The sequence below is a fragment of the Lepidochelys kempii genome, chromosome 5 (assembly GCF_965140285.1).
Source record: "Lepidochelys kempii isolate rLepKem1 chromosome 5, rLepKem1.hap1, whole genome shotgun sequence".
Classification (NCBI taxonomy): Eukaryota; Metazoa; Chordata; order Testudines; family Cheloniidae; genus Lepidochelys; species Lepidochelys kempii.
This window is the reverse complement of record NC_136384.1, coordinates 91,207,199-91,224,711: the sequence shown is the minus strand read 5'-3', so window position 1 is coordinate 91,224,711 and position 17,513 is coordinate 91,207,199. Positions and strand designations below refer to the sequence as shown.

General features: G+C 39.7%; 1 protein-coding gene across 8 annotated transcripts in view; it reads left to right on the top strand.

The window, feature by feature from the left end:
- Positions 1-672: 672 nt before the first annotated feature.
- The window catches only part of NAA35 (N-alpha-acetyltransferase 35, NatC auxiliary subunit), a 42,169-nt gene continuing 25,328 nt past the window's right edge, over positions 673-17,513 (top strand). For 4 of the 8 annotated variants that reach the window (XM_073345026.2, XM_073345024.2, XM_073345023.2 and 1 more), the window contains exons 1-10: positions 674-788; positions 5,191-5,324; positions 8,157-8,190; positions 9,674-9,788; positions 11,695-11,769; positions 12,820-12,987; positions 13,746-13,812; positions 15,694-15,737; positions 16,472-16,522; positions 17,063-17,146. In XM_073345026.2, the coding sequence (XP_073201127.1) occupies positions 5,201-5,324; positions 8,157-8,190; positions 9,674-9,788; positions 11,695-11,769; positions 12,820-12,987; positions 13,746-13,812; positions 15,694-15,737; positions 16,472-16,522; positions 17,063-17,146 (762 nt within the window). In that variant the 5' untranslated portion in view covers positions 674-788; positions 5,191-5,200. Of the gene's footprint in view, positions 839-962; positions 1,182-5,190; positions 5,325-8,156; positions 8,191-9,673; positions 9,789-11,694; positions 11,770-12,819; positions 12,988-13,745; positions 13,813-15,693; positions 15,738-16,471; positions 16,523-17,062; positions 17,147-17,513 lie in introns of those variants that run through there. The other 4 variants (XR_012159056.2, XM_073345018.2, XM_073345020.2 and 1 more) reach the window with 4 other exon arrangements.

Here is a 17,513-nt window from a genome sequence, read left to right as displayed (position 1 = left end):
GCCATGGGACTTTGGGTTCACCTTGCCACACTCCAGGAGCACTGGATCACCCCTGACAGAGTCCTGCTCCTCTCTACAACCAATCTGGCTGGCCATTAGATTGATCCATACTCTGGACTGGTAACTATACACATCAACTGGCAGGAGAGACACAAAGAGAGCATGTGTGTGTGATTGAAAAGCATAGGCTAACTTGTATTCTCAATAAATGTACTGTGCTGCCTTCTTCCCTATAAAGATCCTGTGTGCTTCTTATAAGCATAACACAGGAGCATCATTTAGGGAAAACTGAAGGCTTGTGGGACGATGCGTCAAGAACAGAGTTTTACGTTACAGCCTTCAAAGTCTGGGAGGGAGGAGAGGAGAGGAGAGGAGAGGACAGCACAGTACATATAGACCCGCGGGGGGAGCAGCAAACTCACTCGCCCAGGTGCAAAGAAGGAGGCCGGCCAGGGTCCGAGCCGGACCGCACCGTGCAGGAGTCCCACTCCTCACCCCTCCTCCCCCAGCCACACCCCCCCCTCTCCGTCCGTCCCCTGTTCATAGTAAACTAAGCTCCCCGGGGGCAGTTTATTGGGTTTGCGCATGAGCAACCGCAGGCTACACCCCACCCACGCCGGGCCTCCTGGGAGGTGGAGGCTTGTGCACGCATGCGTTAGAACCTGCTCGTGAAATGCCGCCCTGCCAGGAGCGCGGGGTGATTTTGCGCATGCGCAGCAGCAGGGCCGAGCTCCGAACGAAGGGGGTGCCTTGGCTGGTTGCTGCGCGAGACGGAGGCAACGGGCACGGTGAGGTGACAGGGGCGTGACCCGCACAGGGCCCCGCGCGGCCCCGAGAGGTGAAGCCCCCTGTCCGGCGTGGGAGGGGCCACTCGTGGGCTGGGCCGGGCTTGGGCGCGCGTGTGGTACGGAGTCCCTCGCAGGCCTGCCTGCTGGGGCCCCCGCCAGGCCAGCCGCTGCGCTGCCCCGTGCCGCGGCCGCTGCGGCGCCTGGCCTGCGAGCTGCCCGCGCGGGGCCGACAGGGCCAGGGCAGGGTCACTGGGGTGCCGGCGGAGGCGCCTGCGTTCATCCCCACCGCTGGCAGTGCTACCCCCCGTGGTGTCCTCCCATTGGGACCTGCAGCAGCTTGGCGCTGGTGTCACAGGGGAAAACAATCGGCCTCTGTATCTCCTGTTCGCTTCTGTAAGGAAGATCTGGTTTCATTTATTTATTTTAACAGTTCCCCCGCTCTCCCCCCCCCATTCTCTGCCCCCCACGATTATTGGAGAACTAGTGAAATGGTGGCAGCACCAAAGCTGGAGAGGGAAGGCTGAGCATAAGAACGGCTGTACTGGGTCAGACCAAAGGTCCATCAAGTGATCCATCCCCTGTCACCCAATCCCAGCTTCTGACAAACAGAGGCTAGGGACACCATCCCTGCCCATCCTGGCTAATAGCCATGGATGGACCTATCTTCCATGAATCTAACTAGGTCCCTTTTGAACCTTCACAGAAACCTTTGGCAAGGAGTTCCAGAGGTTGACAGTGCTTTGGCTGAAAATATACTTTCTTGTGTTTGTTTTAAACCTGCTACCCATTAATTTCATTTGGTGCCCCCTTGTTCTTGTATTATGAGAAGGAGTAAATAACACTTCCTTATTTACTTTGTCTATACCATTCATGATTTTATAGACCTCTATCATGTCCCCCCCTTAGTTACCTCTTTTCCAAGCTGAAAAGTCCTAGTCTTATTAATCGCTCCTCATACGGAAGCCGTTCTATACCCCTAATCATTTGTTGTTGCCCTTTTCTGAACCTTTTCCAATTCCAATATACCTTTTTTGAGATGGGGTGACCTCATCTGCATGCAGTATTCCAGGTGGGAGCGTACCAGGGATTTATATAGAGGCAATATGGTATTTTCTTTCTTACCTATCCTGTTCTTGATGATTCCCAACATTCTGTTTGCTTTTTTGACTGCCGCTACACATTGAGTGGATGATTTCAGAGAACTATCCACAATGACTCCAAGATCTTTCTTGAGTGGTAACAGCAAATTTAGACCCCATCATTGTATATGTATAGTTAGGATTATGTTTTTCAATGTGCATTACTTTGCATTTATCAACATTAAATTTCATCTGCCATTTTGTTGCCCAGTCACCTAGTTTTGTGAGATCCTTTTGTCACTCTTCACAGTCTGCCTGGGACTTAACTATCTTGAGTAGTTTTGTATCATCTCACTGTTAACCATCTCACTGTTTTGCCATCTCACTGTTAACCCCTTTTTTCAGATCGTTTATGAATATGTTAAATAGGACTGGGCTCAGTACAGATCCCACTATTTACCTCTCTCCATTCTGAAAACTGACCATTTATTCCTACCCTTTGTTTCCTATCTTTCAACCAGTTACCAATCCATAAGAGAAGCTTCTCTCTTATCCCATGACTGCTTATTTTGCTTAAGAGCCTTTGGTGAGGGACCTTGTCAAAGACTTTCTGAAAATCTAAATACACTATAACCACTGGATCTCCTTTGTCTGCATGCTTGTTGACCCCCTCAAAGAATTCTAGTAGATTGGTGAGGCCTGATTTCCCTTTACAAAAACCACATTGACTATTTCCCAACAAATTATGTTCATCTATGTGTCTGACAATTTTGTTCTTCATGATAGTTTCAACCAGTTTGCCCTGTACTGAAGTGAGGCTTACAGGCCTGTAGTTGCCAGGGTCACCTCTGGAGCCCTTTTTAAAAATTGGCATCACATTAGCTGTCCTCCAGTCATTTGATACAGAAGCTGATTTAAATGATAGGTTACAGATGACAGTAGTCCTGCAATTTCACATTTGAGTTCCTTCAGAACTCTTGGGTGAATACCATCAAGTCTTGGAGACTTATTACTGTTTAGTTTATCAGTTTGTTCTAACCTCCTCTAATGACACCTCAATTTGGGACAGTTCCTCAGATCTGTCACCCAAAAAGAATGGCTCAGGTTTGGGAATCTCCCTCACGTCCTCAACAATGAAGACCGATTCAAAGAATTAATTTAGTTTCTCCGCAATGGCCTTATCGTCTTTGAGTGCTCCTTTAGCATCTTGATCATCCAGTGGCCCCACTAGTTGTTTAGCAGGCTTTCTGCTTCTGATGTATTTAAAAAAATATTTGCTATTACTTTTGGAGTCTTTGGCTAGCTGTTCTTCAAATTCTTTTTTGTTCTTTCTAATTATATTTTTACACTTCATTTCCAGAGTTTATGCTCTTTTCTATTTTCCTCATTAGGATTTATCTTCCACTTTTTAAAGGATGCCTTTTTGCCTCTCACTGCTTCTTTTACTTTGTTGTTTAACCACAGTGGCTCTTTTTTGGTTCTCTTATTATGTTTTTTAAATTGGGATATACATTTAAGTTGAGCCTCTATTAAGGTGTCTTTAAAAGTTTCCATGCAGCTTGCAGGAATTTTGCTTTTGGTACTGTACCTTATAATTTCTGTTTCACTAACCTCCTCATTTTTGTGTAGTTCCCCTTTCTGAAATTAAATGCTACGGTGTTGGGTTGCTGTGGAGTTTTCCCTGCCACAAGGATGTTAAATTTAATTATATTACGGTCATTATTACTAAGTGGTCCAGCTGTATTCACTTCTTGGACCTGATCCTGTGCTCCACTTAGGGCTAAATCAAGAATTGCCTCTCCTCTTGTGGGTTCCAGGACTAGCTGCTCCAAGAAGCAGTCATTTAAGGTGTCAAGAAACTTTATCTCAACATCCCTTCCTGAGGTGATGTATACCCAGTCAATATGGGGATAGTTGAAATCCCCCATTATTATTATTGAGTTTTTTAATTTTAATAGCCTCTCAAATCTCCCTGAGCATTTCAGAGTCACTTACACCATCCTGGTCAGGTGGTCTGTAATACAGCCCTACTGCTATATTCTTATTTTTCAAGCTTGGAATTACTATCCATAGAGATTCTATAGTACAATTTAGTTCATTTAAGATTTCTAGTTCATTTGATTCTACGCTTTCTTTCACATATAGTGCCACTCCCCCACCAGAACGACCTGTTCTGTCCTTCTGATATATTTTGTACCCAGCTATTACTGTGTCCCATTGATTATCCTCATTCCACCAAGTTTCTGTGATGCCTGTTAGATCAATATCCTAATTTAATACTAGGCACTCTAGTTCACCCATCTTATTATTTAGACTTCTAGCATTGGTATATAAGCATTTTAAAAACTTGTCATTTTTTGGCTGTCCCCTATTGCATGACATAATGGAATGGGACTTTTTTTCATTTGTCTGTTTCTCATTAGATCTTCCTGTATTTTATCATTTTCCATCCTCTCCTCCTTATTAGGACATAGCAATCGAAAGGGGAAGGGGCTTTTAAACTACCTGTTTTAAAACTCTTGAATTTTGGTTCTTAGGTGACTAACATTATTTACGGGACATCTTCACTAAATGTCCAGCATAGCTTTTAACTGAGGGATGTTAGTGCTGAGAATCATCCATACCTCTCAGAGGAACTCCAGCAAAACCAGGGAAGACTAGGCTTGACATTTCTGATGTATCTAAAGTAAAACAAGCAAAGAGGTAGGAAGGAAGCCTACAGGCCTTTTCAGACACACGACTAATATTTTAATTCATTCTTAATAGGTTATCTTTTATGACGCACAGTTTAAAAATAATATTTGAGTCTGAATGTGCTTGCAAGTTACACGAAGATTACTATTACTGCAAAAGTGACTTACTTTGTACACCTGACTGTGTTCCGTTTGTAGTCAGTTTCACAGATTCTTCTTGTTTTGGGTCTTTCGCATAGCAATGAGAGAGAGAGAGAGATTTTTGCTTATTATAAAACTTCAAAAATTAAATGTTTAATACCCAAAATTCCTTTAAGCTTTTTTTAAAAATTGATTGTCTTTCAGGTTGAGTATGTAACTTTATTAATGGTTGTCCAGTCAAGGAGTAGTGATATTAACATTTTGCAGTCCTGGTTTTTGAGTTTATATAGTAAAATCTATTCAGGGGAAATTTTGAAAGAGATAACATCCTTTTTAAAGGAGTTGTCAAATTATGGGCTGTTGAACCTTCAATGTTGCCCTTTGAATTTACATCTGACTAGTTCATTTTTTTTCCTTATGCAAGATAAGCATTGGTTCCCATTAAATACTTTCTATAGTTTATTCTTGATCTATGATTTGTATTTATAGGTACAATATTATGGTTATGAAAGCTTCAGTAGAAGATGATGATTCAGGATGGGAGCTCAATATACCTGACAAGATGGAAAAGGGTAATACAAACTGGATCGATATTACCCAGGAATTTGAAGAGGCCTGTAGAGGTAAGTTGTACTTCTTAGACTCTTAAGGATTCCAATTTTTAAGAAGCCCAACCATAATTCTTGAAGTTGCCTTCTAGTCTAAGGCTCCACTCCTGCAATGAGCTCAGTACGGGTAGACTCCATTGACTTTATTGGAAGTATGCAGATTCAAGAGTCTGCCTGTGTCAAGTTTATAGTGGGATTGGGGTCCATGAGATGAGCAACCCTCTTCAGAAGATATAAACCTCCTTCCTTTTTTCAGGCTGCTTTCCTCCTTATGGTTTTTCTCATTCTGTTAAAAGAACAGGAGTACTTGTGGCATCTTAGAGACAAATTTATTTGAGCATAAGCTTTCGTGGGCTACAGCCCACTTCATTGGGTGGCATGCATCCGATGAAGTGGACTATAGCCCATGAAAGCTTGTGCTCAAATAAATTTGTTTGTCTCTAAGGTGCCACAAGTACTCCTGTTCTTTCTGCGGATACAGACTAACATGGCTGCTACTGGGAAATCTTGTTTATCCATACTGGACCTGTCTCCTGTTTTCCTGGAACTGTCAAATTTATCTAGACTGAACACAGTCCTGTATCCTAGAAATCGACTGTCCAGTGCTGATTTTTATTCATTTCTGCAATTGAATCAAAACTGATAAGTTTCTCATGAGAGGTAATACGTTCAGGTTATTGGGAGAAAAATACCTCCAGTTACTGTTAAGATTGCTACTCAGAGTTAATTTGCCTTGTGCGTAATTTTTAAACTGACCCTTGGTGCAACATTAAATCAAAAATAACTTTCTACCAGTATGTTACACACATTATTTTGCATGCACCATATGAGGATTTCCTTACTAATCTAGAAGGGGGATCCTCAAATGCTGTCTTAGACCAATTTTAAGTTCCCTTTGAATTGTTGGAATGGCACAAAGGGAGTGCCTTGGGTGATGGCATTGAGCAGGTGGTGTCACATTTCATGGTAACTATGCCTGTATTTCCTCTCTTAGTCCACCAAGGGTACTCCCAGCCATCACTCCTCTTGGGAGGAGACATGTGTCTTTCCCTCCTGATTGGGATGTTAGGGCTGCACAACTCCCTGATTTACACTGATATATTTCCAGCAAGCCAGACTGCCTAAACAGGCCAGCATCTGTGCTTTTGCTTTCTCTCCAGTGGCTATGAACAGTGTAATTGCCGGCAGTTACAAGTTACCACGCAATTCTTTCTAAGCAAGCACATTTATTTTTAAGGTAAAACCATTACAAGTAAAACATATTAAAAATAATAAAAGAACCTACATGCATGCTAAAAAGCTTACCAGAAGTCACCCCAACTCCACCCTTGAGCTCTAGTAGGTCAGTCTTTGAAAATCCACAACTGGGTTTTCTCCATTGTTACAAGTTCATAACTATCTCAGATTCCTAACCAACAGGTCAGCCTGTTTCTTTATACAGCTCAGGCCTTTGATCTCCAACCTCTGGGAACAGATAATCAGCAATCACCCTCTCTTCAGGGTGGAAGGGTTTTTGCATAACCGGAGGTAGGAATGTACATTAATCTCTCCTTAGGCGTTTCCCTGGAAATGCACTTACTGTCCTCAGAGTCCATTTTTGTCTGGTATATTTTCAGTATAGTCCTTTGGACCCCCACGTCTCACATCACATCCGTTCCCTAGAGAGGTTACGTACAATCCAGACCACAATTATATATGAACTTTGCATTTAATGCAATGGATCCCAAAGTTACTTAAACTTAATTCAATAAGGTTTTATGAGGATATTTGCAGGAAATTGCCATTATCTGTCTCTGACACTTCCAAGGGGCACCCTGGTTGTGAGGCACCTCGCTACCACCTGTACTTAGTGTGTGGAAGTCTTGTCTGTGCCTTCTGTTGTTCAGCTCCCTGACTCCATCAGCCTCTGGCAACACAAAGCACTATCCTTCAAGTCTCCAGAGGCCTCGCTGTCTCTGTACAGGTTAGAGATAGCCACACACCAACCCCCAAGTTCTGCAAGTATTCCTCTGGAGTGCCCAGCTCCAGTTCCACTGAACATTCACAGAACTGTCAGAATCTATGCTTCCAAAGGAATAGCATGCACCAGCTTACAAGATTCCCAGCGTTTTGAGTTAAGAATGGCTGAGATCCCCTTTTCATAAAATCAATCTTACTGGCAACCTGTCTTCACAGATTGAAAGATGCCAGAACGCCTCTCTGCTCCCATAGATAGACCAGACCTTTGACCGTCACTTGAAAACATGATTTTCCCATCGCTCCTGCACTGTTTACCTCTTCTTGTTAGTTTCCTTCTATAGTCTCTGTCAGATCTTCATTAACATTTGCCTCTTCGTGGTAATAGATTTCTACTGTGAGGTTCACCAAGGAGTTGTTGTCTCCCACCACCTATCTTGAGAAGTTTGTCTCTAGGCACACTACCATAGAGTATCCTGCCTTTAGCTGCAAGGTTTAGAAACATGATTTGCAACATATATTCCTAACTCCTCATGTTTTTTCTATACATATAGCTCACAATGATTATGATGACCTGTGTGACATAGGCTTTCATTGGCGACCTTACATGACATTCTTTTGGTGAATCCAGGGGACCCATCTATCCCTGTGTCCTCTGACAGTTGCATTAAGAGATCTTTGCGTCACGCTGTCACATTTGGTATTATATTTTGCCTTCAGCATCATAATATACATCAAAGAGCAACAATGCATGCCTTTCTTCTGTATCTCCTTCTTTTGTAAGGTAAAGCCTGTTTAGCCAGTCGAGCAAGCTGTTTGGTTAAATATCTGTGATGAGCTGCTTTAGAGTAATATCCAAATTAATGATTTGTCCTGTTGTGTTCCTTCTAGAATTGAAGTTGGGAGAACTGCTTCATGACAAGCTGTGAGTATCCCATTGGGATATAATTTTTGAGATGGGAGTAATATATATTAGTATTTAGTGACCAACAAGATACTTAGTCTTTCTGATTTTGTCCTTATATGCAATCTTTTTATACTTTTTGTAGGAGTGCTTTCTGATTTTCTGGTCATAAAAGAGCTCCTGGTGGAGCAATATTGGCCTCTTACTAGTCTTCCTATATTTCCTTTGCATCAGAATAATTTGCAGTTGTGCCTTTAATATTGTCTCCTTGAGAAACTGACAGCTCTTCTGAAGTCCTCCTTCCCTTAGATTTTCTTCTCATGGACCTTACTTAGGAAATCTGAGTTTGTTAAAGTCTGATATTTTTTCTTTAAGTTTTCTTTATTCTGCTGCTCTCACTCCTTTTGTTTCCTTAAAATCATGAAATCTATCATTTAAAATGTCACTGTCATTTTAACATAAATAATGGGTAATATATAGTGTAAGGATGACAGGATTGAGGTTTGGATTCAGCAAAGCACATGAATGAACATGTGCTTAGATTCCACTGATGTCAAAATCACTTCCATGAAACTTTCAACCATCTGAGTATTTTTATCTTGTCAGAAAAATATTTTTCAGGTGTTAATACCATGTTAACAAAGATAACATTATTAGTCAAATGTATATCAGATGCTTCAAAAATAATATTTTTGTACAAAAATTATACATCAAATCATTAAAGTCAGTAGGAAGTAAGCATCGGCCTACGTTTTGCAGCAGTATTTTGTGTGGCTTCTACTTTCTGAAGGCTGTGCACCAGGCTTGCTGAGTAGATTATATGCCAAAGTTGAGGCCTTGTCTGTTGTTTTCCATATACCAGCTTTAACCTGAATGTTATCTTACACATTTATTAGCAGGATTAACCATTATGACAGCAACAGAATATAGTGTCAGAAACTGGATTGTTTCTGCATGATTTTTATTAAACTGTTTAAAAATAAAACTGAAGCTTAAAACATGAATTCTGTATTTGTCGGGGTAGAAACGTAAATGTTTTCTCTGGTTGTGGCATAATCAAGACCAGTTTGTTTTAGTTAAAATCAGTTAAAGCTATCAGATATACATAATGGTCTCTAAGGGGACGATATGTATTATGAGTTCTGTCTCTGTGTGTGTGTGAAGGTACATACACGTAGGCACAGATACTTAGTAATTGGGTATTTGGCTAAAGAAGTGCTCTTCAGTTTAAAATAAATCCCAGGATTTTCAAGAGGACTTGAGACTCCATAAAAATTAGGTCCTTATAAGGTTCCTCAGATTGGGCACCTAACATCACTAGTCACTCTTGACAGTCTTAGCTAGTGTGTTGACAAATGGCAAGCTCAAAACACATCACTTGTCAGTGTCTCAGTATTTAATAGTTTGATGCTGGTGCCTGATGATAGTGTGTGGAAATCCATTGCTTTGTGCAAATTAAATGATTGTATACTAAGTGTTTGTTGCTTTTCATTGTTGTCCTTAGTTTTGGTCTTTTTGAAGCCATGTCTGCTATTGAAATGATGGATCCCAAGATGGATGCTGGCATGATTGGAAACCAAGTTAATCGAAAGGTTCTTAACTTTGAGCAAGCTATCAAGGTTGGTGTCCCTTCCTTCCTTCCTTCCTTTTCTCCTTTTTATTGTCTGTTAATGCTGCCTTAAAAAAGAAAAGTAGAGTTTTAATAAATCATAGCTATGCACAACTTCAACAATCACATCAATGACCTATGTAGACTGAATGTTTCAACATTTAATAGAGAACTTGTATTATATTTTCCCTTCAGATATTTTCAGAAAAAATAACATGCCTTAGAATTTGAAGCCCTATTCATCTACAGAATAAGTACAATACAGATAACTGCAATATAAGTTTCCCCATGCTTCCCAATTGTATGCTTCTGAGATGAAGATTTATTAGATTATCTAGTCCTTTCTGCTGAAAGGATATTTCAGTCTCCTTGCCCATTCAGTACTTGGTCTCTCTACTGATATTGTAAATTGACACTGGATTTGATCATGTGGATTCCTGTTCACTAGGAACTGGACGGAGGCCAAGTAATTTAACAAAGGCCATGGAGCAGCACTCTGATGATGATCTTTCACTACTGATGTCCTCAAATTGAACTGATGAAGTAAAATTGAAAGATTCTGCATCCATCTTGTGGTATTCAGTCACCGTAGTTAGATAAGAAAAAGCAAACATTTTGAAAGAGTCAAAAGAGAAGCAGCTCTAAGAATACCTTCCTGATTTTTCAAAATGTGGATTTGGGTGCATTGAACAAATGGCTTCCTAACTGGTAAGGTATCATCTTTTAGGCTTTGATCCTGCAGTCAGTGGAGCTCTCTGCAGGCATTTGCACGCATGAAGTTTCTTATAAGACTGGCCCTTGTTTGTTAATCCAGTTTTTGCATCTATGGTGCATATTTTTAAATGTTAGTTTAACCAGTTTTATAACTTCTACAGGCTGCTTAATGATGCTAGAATGAAACTGCTGAGATATATTTGTCTATTTCTACCTATCAGTGTGACTTTTTTTTTGTAATGTGCTCATCACCATGATATCTACTGCAAAAATCTTCATAATTCCAAAGGTGTGGTTTCCACAGTCATGAATAGGGCCCTACCAAATTCACAGTCCATTTTTGTAAATTTCATGGTCATAGTATTTTAAAAATTTTGAATTTCATTATTTCAGATGTTTAAATCTCAAATTTCACAGCGTTGTAACAAAGCATGAATATTTATTGAAAAATGGCAAAATACAAAGTAAAGCCCTTAAGTCAGCACTTCTGAAGCTGGGGGGTCCCAACCCAGAAGGGGGTTGCAGATCTATTGTGTGTGCGGGCGTTGGGGGATGTAATGGAATTGCCACCATTACTTCTGCACTGGCTTCCGAACAGGATAGCTGGAGGACGGCAGCTGCTGGCTGGGTGCTGAGCTCTGAAGGCAGCATCGCTACCAGGAGCAGTGCAGCCTTCAGAGCTGGATTCCCAGCCAGCAGCTGCTGTTCTCCAGCCACCCAGCTCTGAATGCAGTGCCAACAGCAGCACTAGCACAGAAGTAAGGGTGGCAATACCGTACTATGCAACACTGCAGCACTGCATTCAGACCTGGAAGCTGCCGCTCTCTGGCCACCCAACTCTGAAGGCAGCACAGAAGTAAGAGCAGCAATACTTCAACTCCTTTACAAGAGGCTTGAGACCCCCCTTTTCAGTCGGGTTTCCTAGTTTGAGAAACACAGTGTACATGTATATATACTTTTACCCTACATAATAAAAGAGTATAGGGTAAAAGTACACAAAAGACTAGTGACACGTTTTTCATTGCTATTAATTTTATAGGGTCCTAGATCAACAAAACCAACCAAATACAAATATCATGGTTGATGAACTTTTAAAATTAAATTAATGTTGTATTCTTTAAAATTCCCTTTCTGCTGTGCAAAGAATGACGTATCTATTGTTTGTATAATCTATCGCTTTCACATGTTTTTTTCTTTTTAAGGATGGCATCATTAAAATTAAAGATCTATCTTTACCTCAGATGATTGGGATAATGGATACTTGTTTTTGCTGCTTGGTAAGAATTTGCTCCTTTTAATGCTGTTTTAATACTTTCAAAACTGGAGTTTAAGTGATTAAGAAAAAGATGTAGGTTTCCTTGGTAAAGAAGGATTTTAGGGTAAATTGATCCATTGAGCAGACACATATTTACATACTGTATGTTTAAATTTGCTGTAACCATTAGTAGTTGGAGTGATAGTTCAGTAATTAGGGTCTCAAGAAACTTTGTGTTCTAAAAGAACCATTAGTTCAAAAAAAAATCTGGGATTTTGACTATGAAGTACTAGAGAGAGATTATAGAATCTTATTTACATTAGGAAATCTGATCAAATCCTATATATTTTCATTGTGGCTTCTTTACAATACAGATCTTTATATGCATAAGAGGTTATAAAGATATGTTAAAGGAGATGTGCAAATTTATTTTTAATTGAATGTGTAAACATGTATGTGCTAAATGCCACAAAATAATTTTTAAAGGTATATTGGACATGTTTTAAACCGAAACTCTACTGTATTTCATAGTCTATGAAGATATTGAAGGACGTGCCTAGATTATTGAAGCTTTCTCTCTGTTCTCATTTACATCAGTTTCATGTTGTTATACCAGGAGGTCATGGAAAGGAAGCTATGTTTAGACTTGAAATTGTAGAATACTAATATATTTTAGCAGCAAATTACAGTTGTGACTTCTTACTTATGTAATGGAACATTAGAGGAATACATGTATAGTATGTAATTCACGTCCAGTGACAAGCTTACTTCCATAATTCTTGGACTGGGAACTTTGTAGAGGTAGCTTGTTCAACAAGTAAGGTGGTGCATAATACTCTAGTGTGTGTCCCCTTTCCTTCCTTTGATCCCCACCTCCACTTCCATAGCCAACAAATGAAGAGATGTTGATAGGTGTCAGAAATCCTCATTTGATCCTTTTTGCTGGATGGAAGGTTGGCACGATATGGAGTCTCTTTGAGGACTGATTTAGACAGGGTAAAATAGAAAAGGAATGGGAATATAAAAAAATGCAGACTCAAAAATAAAGTATGTACTTTTATTTTCTTTCTAGATAACATGGTTGGAAGGTCATTCCTTGGCACAAACAGTGTTTACTTGCCTATATATACATAATCCAGACTTCATAGAAGATCCTGCCATGAAGGCTTTTGCTCTGGGGATCCTAAAAATCTGTGATATTGCCAGAGAAAAAGTAAATAAAGCTGCAGTTTTTGAAGAGGTATGTTTCAATATGACCTGTGATTACAATATGTATAGCACCATAATTATTCGTGGTGCTTTACAGAAATTAAAAAATGGCTTGAAGAGTGAAGTTTAGGACTACATTATTGTAGAATGGTCTGGGAGAGTGGCTAATTTTCTTGAACAGAATATCACTGGTCACCTAATTTCTCTTACACTTTTTCCTGAATTCATTATTTGCTTTCTATGTGGTAGAATACGTGAGTGAGCAAATAAGAATGCTTTTATTCATAAACAGCTTATATATGAACAGAAAAGATGGCATAGGTCAGTAGAAAATTATTAATGCGGGGATTGCCTGCTATTGAAACCAGATGTTTTTGATCATTAGGATTTTTTTGTTTAGCTTTGAATTTTCTGCCCAGGATAAAGAGACAATGTGCTACACGCCTTCCCTTCCCCCCAGTATTGTACTGGGAGTCAGGAGATCTTGTCCTCTGCTCTGTGATTATTTTCCAATCGGTTAATGGTTTTAATACTTCACTTCTTTTTAAAGTGCTTTGAGATTTATGGATGGAAAGTACTATAGAAGAATAGTACTGTTAATATAATATATATTAAAACTATACCACAAATATTAAACCGGCCTCCTGAAATTCCCATTGGTTGCTGTGAAAGACTATAACTGCAATTTTGCATTGGGTGCAGAAATTTAGAAAAAAGTGTAGTTATTGCTGCTGTACTTCAAACATATGTTTTGGCTGAAAGCACCTAATTGTTCCATTTTACATTTAGGAAGATTTTCAGTCCATGACCTATGGGTTTAAAATGGCTAATAGTGTGACAGATCTTCGAGTTACAGGTAAAATTCAGAACTTTGTGGAAAAGAAAAGTCCTGAAATTTTCATGCTTTCAGTTCAGAGATCCATTTAAAAATGTGAATAAAATATGAGCCATTTCCATTATTACGTACATTTTTTTCTTCCCATATATTCTGGTCAGAAATTTTCAATATGCATAACTAAAATTTAAAAAATGCTTAAACTGGAATCTTCTAATTTGGCTTGTTTGTAAAATCTGATTGACATTAATGTAAATAAATTTTGAAAAAAAAATGGTGAGGTAGTTTTAAAGCTGTGGGTATTTAAAGTCAGAATTTTGCATTTATGTGCATTATTTTTGCTGTTCTTTCAGTTGACCTGCATGTAGAGCTGGGGTTCTCAAACTTCATTGCACCAGGACCACTTTCTGACAACAAAGTTACTACATGACCTGGGGGTGGGAGGGAGAGGGATGGAGCCAAGCCCCACCACCCTGGGTGGGGATGGAGCTCAGGCTTCAGCTTCAGCCATGGGTCCTAGCAAAACTAATGCTGGCCCTGGCAACCCCATTAAAAGGAGGTCGCGTCCCACTTTGGGGTCCCGACCAACAGTTTGAGAACCGTTGATGTAGAGCAGGGGTCTCCAACGCGGTGCCTGCAGGCACCATGGCGCCTGCCGGGGCATTTTTGTGCACCCACAGATCACCCCACCGCCGAAATGCCGCCGAGAAGCGTTGCCGTTTCTCGGCGCCATTTCGGCAGCAACACTTCTTCCCGCTGCTACTTTTTGTGGCTGCATTTCGGCGGCAATGTGCTATTCCCACAAGAAAGGTTGGGAACCACTGTTGTAGAGAGATTGAGAAAACTTAAGGCATTAAGACAACTACTTAGTTCTGGATCAATCTGAAAACTCTGAGATGCCTAGAATTTAAGATTGGCTGAGTTCCAAATTTAACCTTTGTCAAGCCAAATAGCTTCATGTTATATTGCAAAGCTCCATTTGTAAAGAAACATTCTTAATGACCACAAATAAATAATTTTCATGCAAGGAACTAGCTTTAATGCAATGATGAGGTTGAGAAGTCAAACTCTTGTTTTGACAATAACTTAAGTGGAAATTAAAACTCTTGAGAGAACATTAGTCTTCTCCAAACGTGCAGTTATTTAGTTAGCTTCTAACAAACAGACATTGGGTGATCTTAACCGTGAATTTCCACAATCTCAATTGAGCACCTGCTCCCTCCTAACTTCCGTGCACATCTGTTGCACCGTAGTTAAGGTGGAGACTTTTGGAGTTTGAAACCTGCAGCTTTGGACATCTTAAATCCTTCATTTACATAGGGTTTTTTTGTACACTTGTAGATCTGTGGAGTTCACGAATTTGTTTTTCTGTAAATATTCCCAGCACCTGCATGCCTCTGATGTATGTGTTACCTAACTGTTGGTCCAGTTCCTAAAAAATACATATTCTTAGATTTAAATTTTGGCAACACTGATTACTGAAATTGCATTTGCTTTTGGTGACTTGTCCTCTGTGTGGTCCAAAAAATCAGACATTGAGAGGAAAGGTAGAGAGAGTTCCTTCTTTGGAACAGCTGGAGATAGAGAATGGGTAGGTTCAGATTTGTCAAACATTTATTAGTCACAGACTGATACAAAAGCTGGAGCTACGGTTCAGAGACAGCACCTTAATAAGCATTCTAGCATCATCCCCTTCTTAAAAGCTGAGGGTAGGAGTTAGACTTCTCGCAGGTAGCTAATGTCACCAGTAGGGCTTCTTTGGTGGTGAACTTTGGCCAGTAGGTGCTTTTAAATATTTCAGATTTTGAATTAAGCTCACAACTCTCCTCACTCTCTGTTGTATGTGTGCATCTGAGTTTAATCAGAATAATTCATTGTTTTTTAAAAATGTCACTTTTCCAGGCATGCTAAAAGATGTAGAAGATGACATGCAGCGAAGAGTAAAGGTAGTTTTTCTTTAGCTTCCTACTTTTTTATCTGTTATATGTTGAATAGACTTCAAAGAATACGGTTTCCTTTTAGACAAGTTATATAACATATTACAAATTTTTAAGGAACATTACTGTCATCGTATGTCATTTCCCCCCGGTAATAGTGTCCTCTGGAGGAGAATTGAAATTTTTTTTTGTATGCCTATTTTTGCTTAAGACACTAGCAGACTGTCTATAGCAGGATTCAGAATGTTGTTCCCTAGTACAGACAAGGTTTGTAGGTTTTCAAGTAGGAATAGAAAAGAGAGTCTGGTGTAGGAAGTCTGGTCTACTAGGCTGGACTGAGACTTGGTAACCTGGATTTAATTCCTGTTTCAGCTGCAAAATTACTGTGTGACTGTAGAAAGTCACTCAGTCTACCCTGTGCCTCAGTTTGCCAGCTGTGAATGGGGGGATACTGTTTCTCTACTCATGGAGGGGAGGGGTGTAAGGATAGGCTTTATTAATGATTGTGGATCGCTCAGATCATATGGCAACATGGGTCATATAAATACCTGTAAAGATACTTAAAGTCAATTTCAGATGCCTTCTAACCTCAGATGAGAACTGATGTTAGTCTTATCTGATTTCAGAAATATCCAAACAAATTTAATGTTTTTACCTCCTATATCTAAGTTATTTTCTAAACAATGGCATCACCTTTTTGCAATTTTATTAATACATCGTGTTTCTAACTCCTTCAATTTTAGAGCACTCGAAGTCGACAAGGAGAAGAGAGAGATCCAGAAGTTGAACTTGAAGTAATGAACCTTTTACAATTTTTTGCTGGACTGTATAAAATAGTTCATATTACTTAGATAAATGTTTTCAATAACTAATTTATAGAATTTGTCCTAAAATAGGAAAACCTGATCTAACATAAATCTTCAAGAAAATAGGGAAGAATTCACTTCGCTGTAATAGCTGCATGGTAGCACTTAAAACATTAAGTTTGAATGAATGGTACCAGCTTAAGAAGTAGCTGTCCACCAAACTTCCTGGTCTCACACAAGGTGTGTTTGTGTTTTCCTCTTCTGTGTTGGAAGGATGTTGGAGACTATTGGTGCCATAATGTCATCAGTTCACTTCTTCAGAAACAGAAATTACTTTGAAGATAACTAGGCCAAAAAAGTTGCAAATAGAGTTGGAAGGCAGATACTTTCTACTCTCAAAATAGATAGATAGTATGTCTATAAGAGCTGTTTATAAAATCTTGCATTTAGTTAAATAAATGCCAAATCTTATTTTTTTGAAGAGTTGGCACTTTTTCCTAATTTTTGGTACTTTTTATTTTGTTGTAGCATCAGCAGTGCTTAGCAGTATTCAGCAGAGTGAAGTTTACCCGTGTACTACTGACAGTTCTTATCGCCTTCACCAAAAAAGAGGTACAAATACTCGATATTTCTGCACTTAGTCTGTGATCCTGTGAAATGTTTGGGGTTTTTTTGTTTGTTTTTCATTTTGGAGAGCAAAAAATTGTCATAGAGAATTTCTTACTCCAGGAGCTCACCTCCCTGCAGCAGCACCATCAACTTGGCATGGGTGAACTCTTTAAGAGTAGCAGCCCACTTTCCACCAGCACCAATATATTCCTTCTTAGTTCTTAGGAAGTTATAGGGCCTTGCACAGAAATATGCTGTTGATCAGGTAATAACAAAACAAACAAACCTGTTGATGAGCCTGGAAAATTCTCTTTAAGCAAATAGAACCTGAAAGATAAGGTTTCCAGGAAGACTATCATTAACCGGTGAC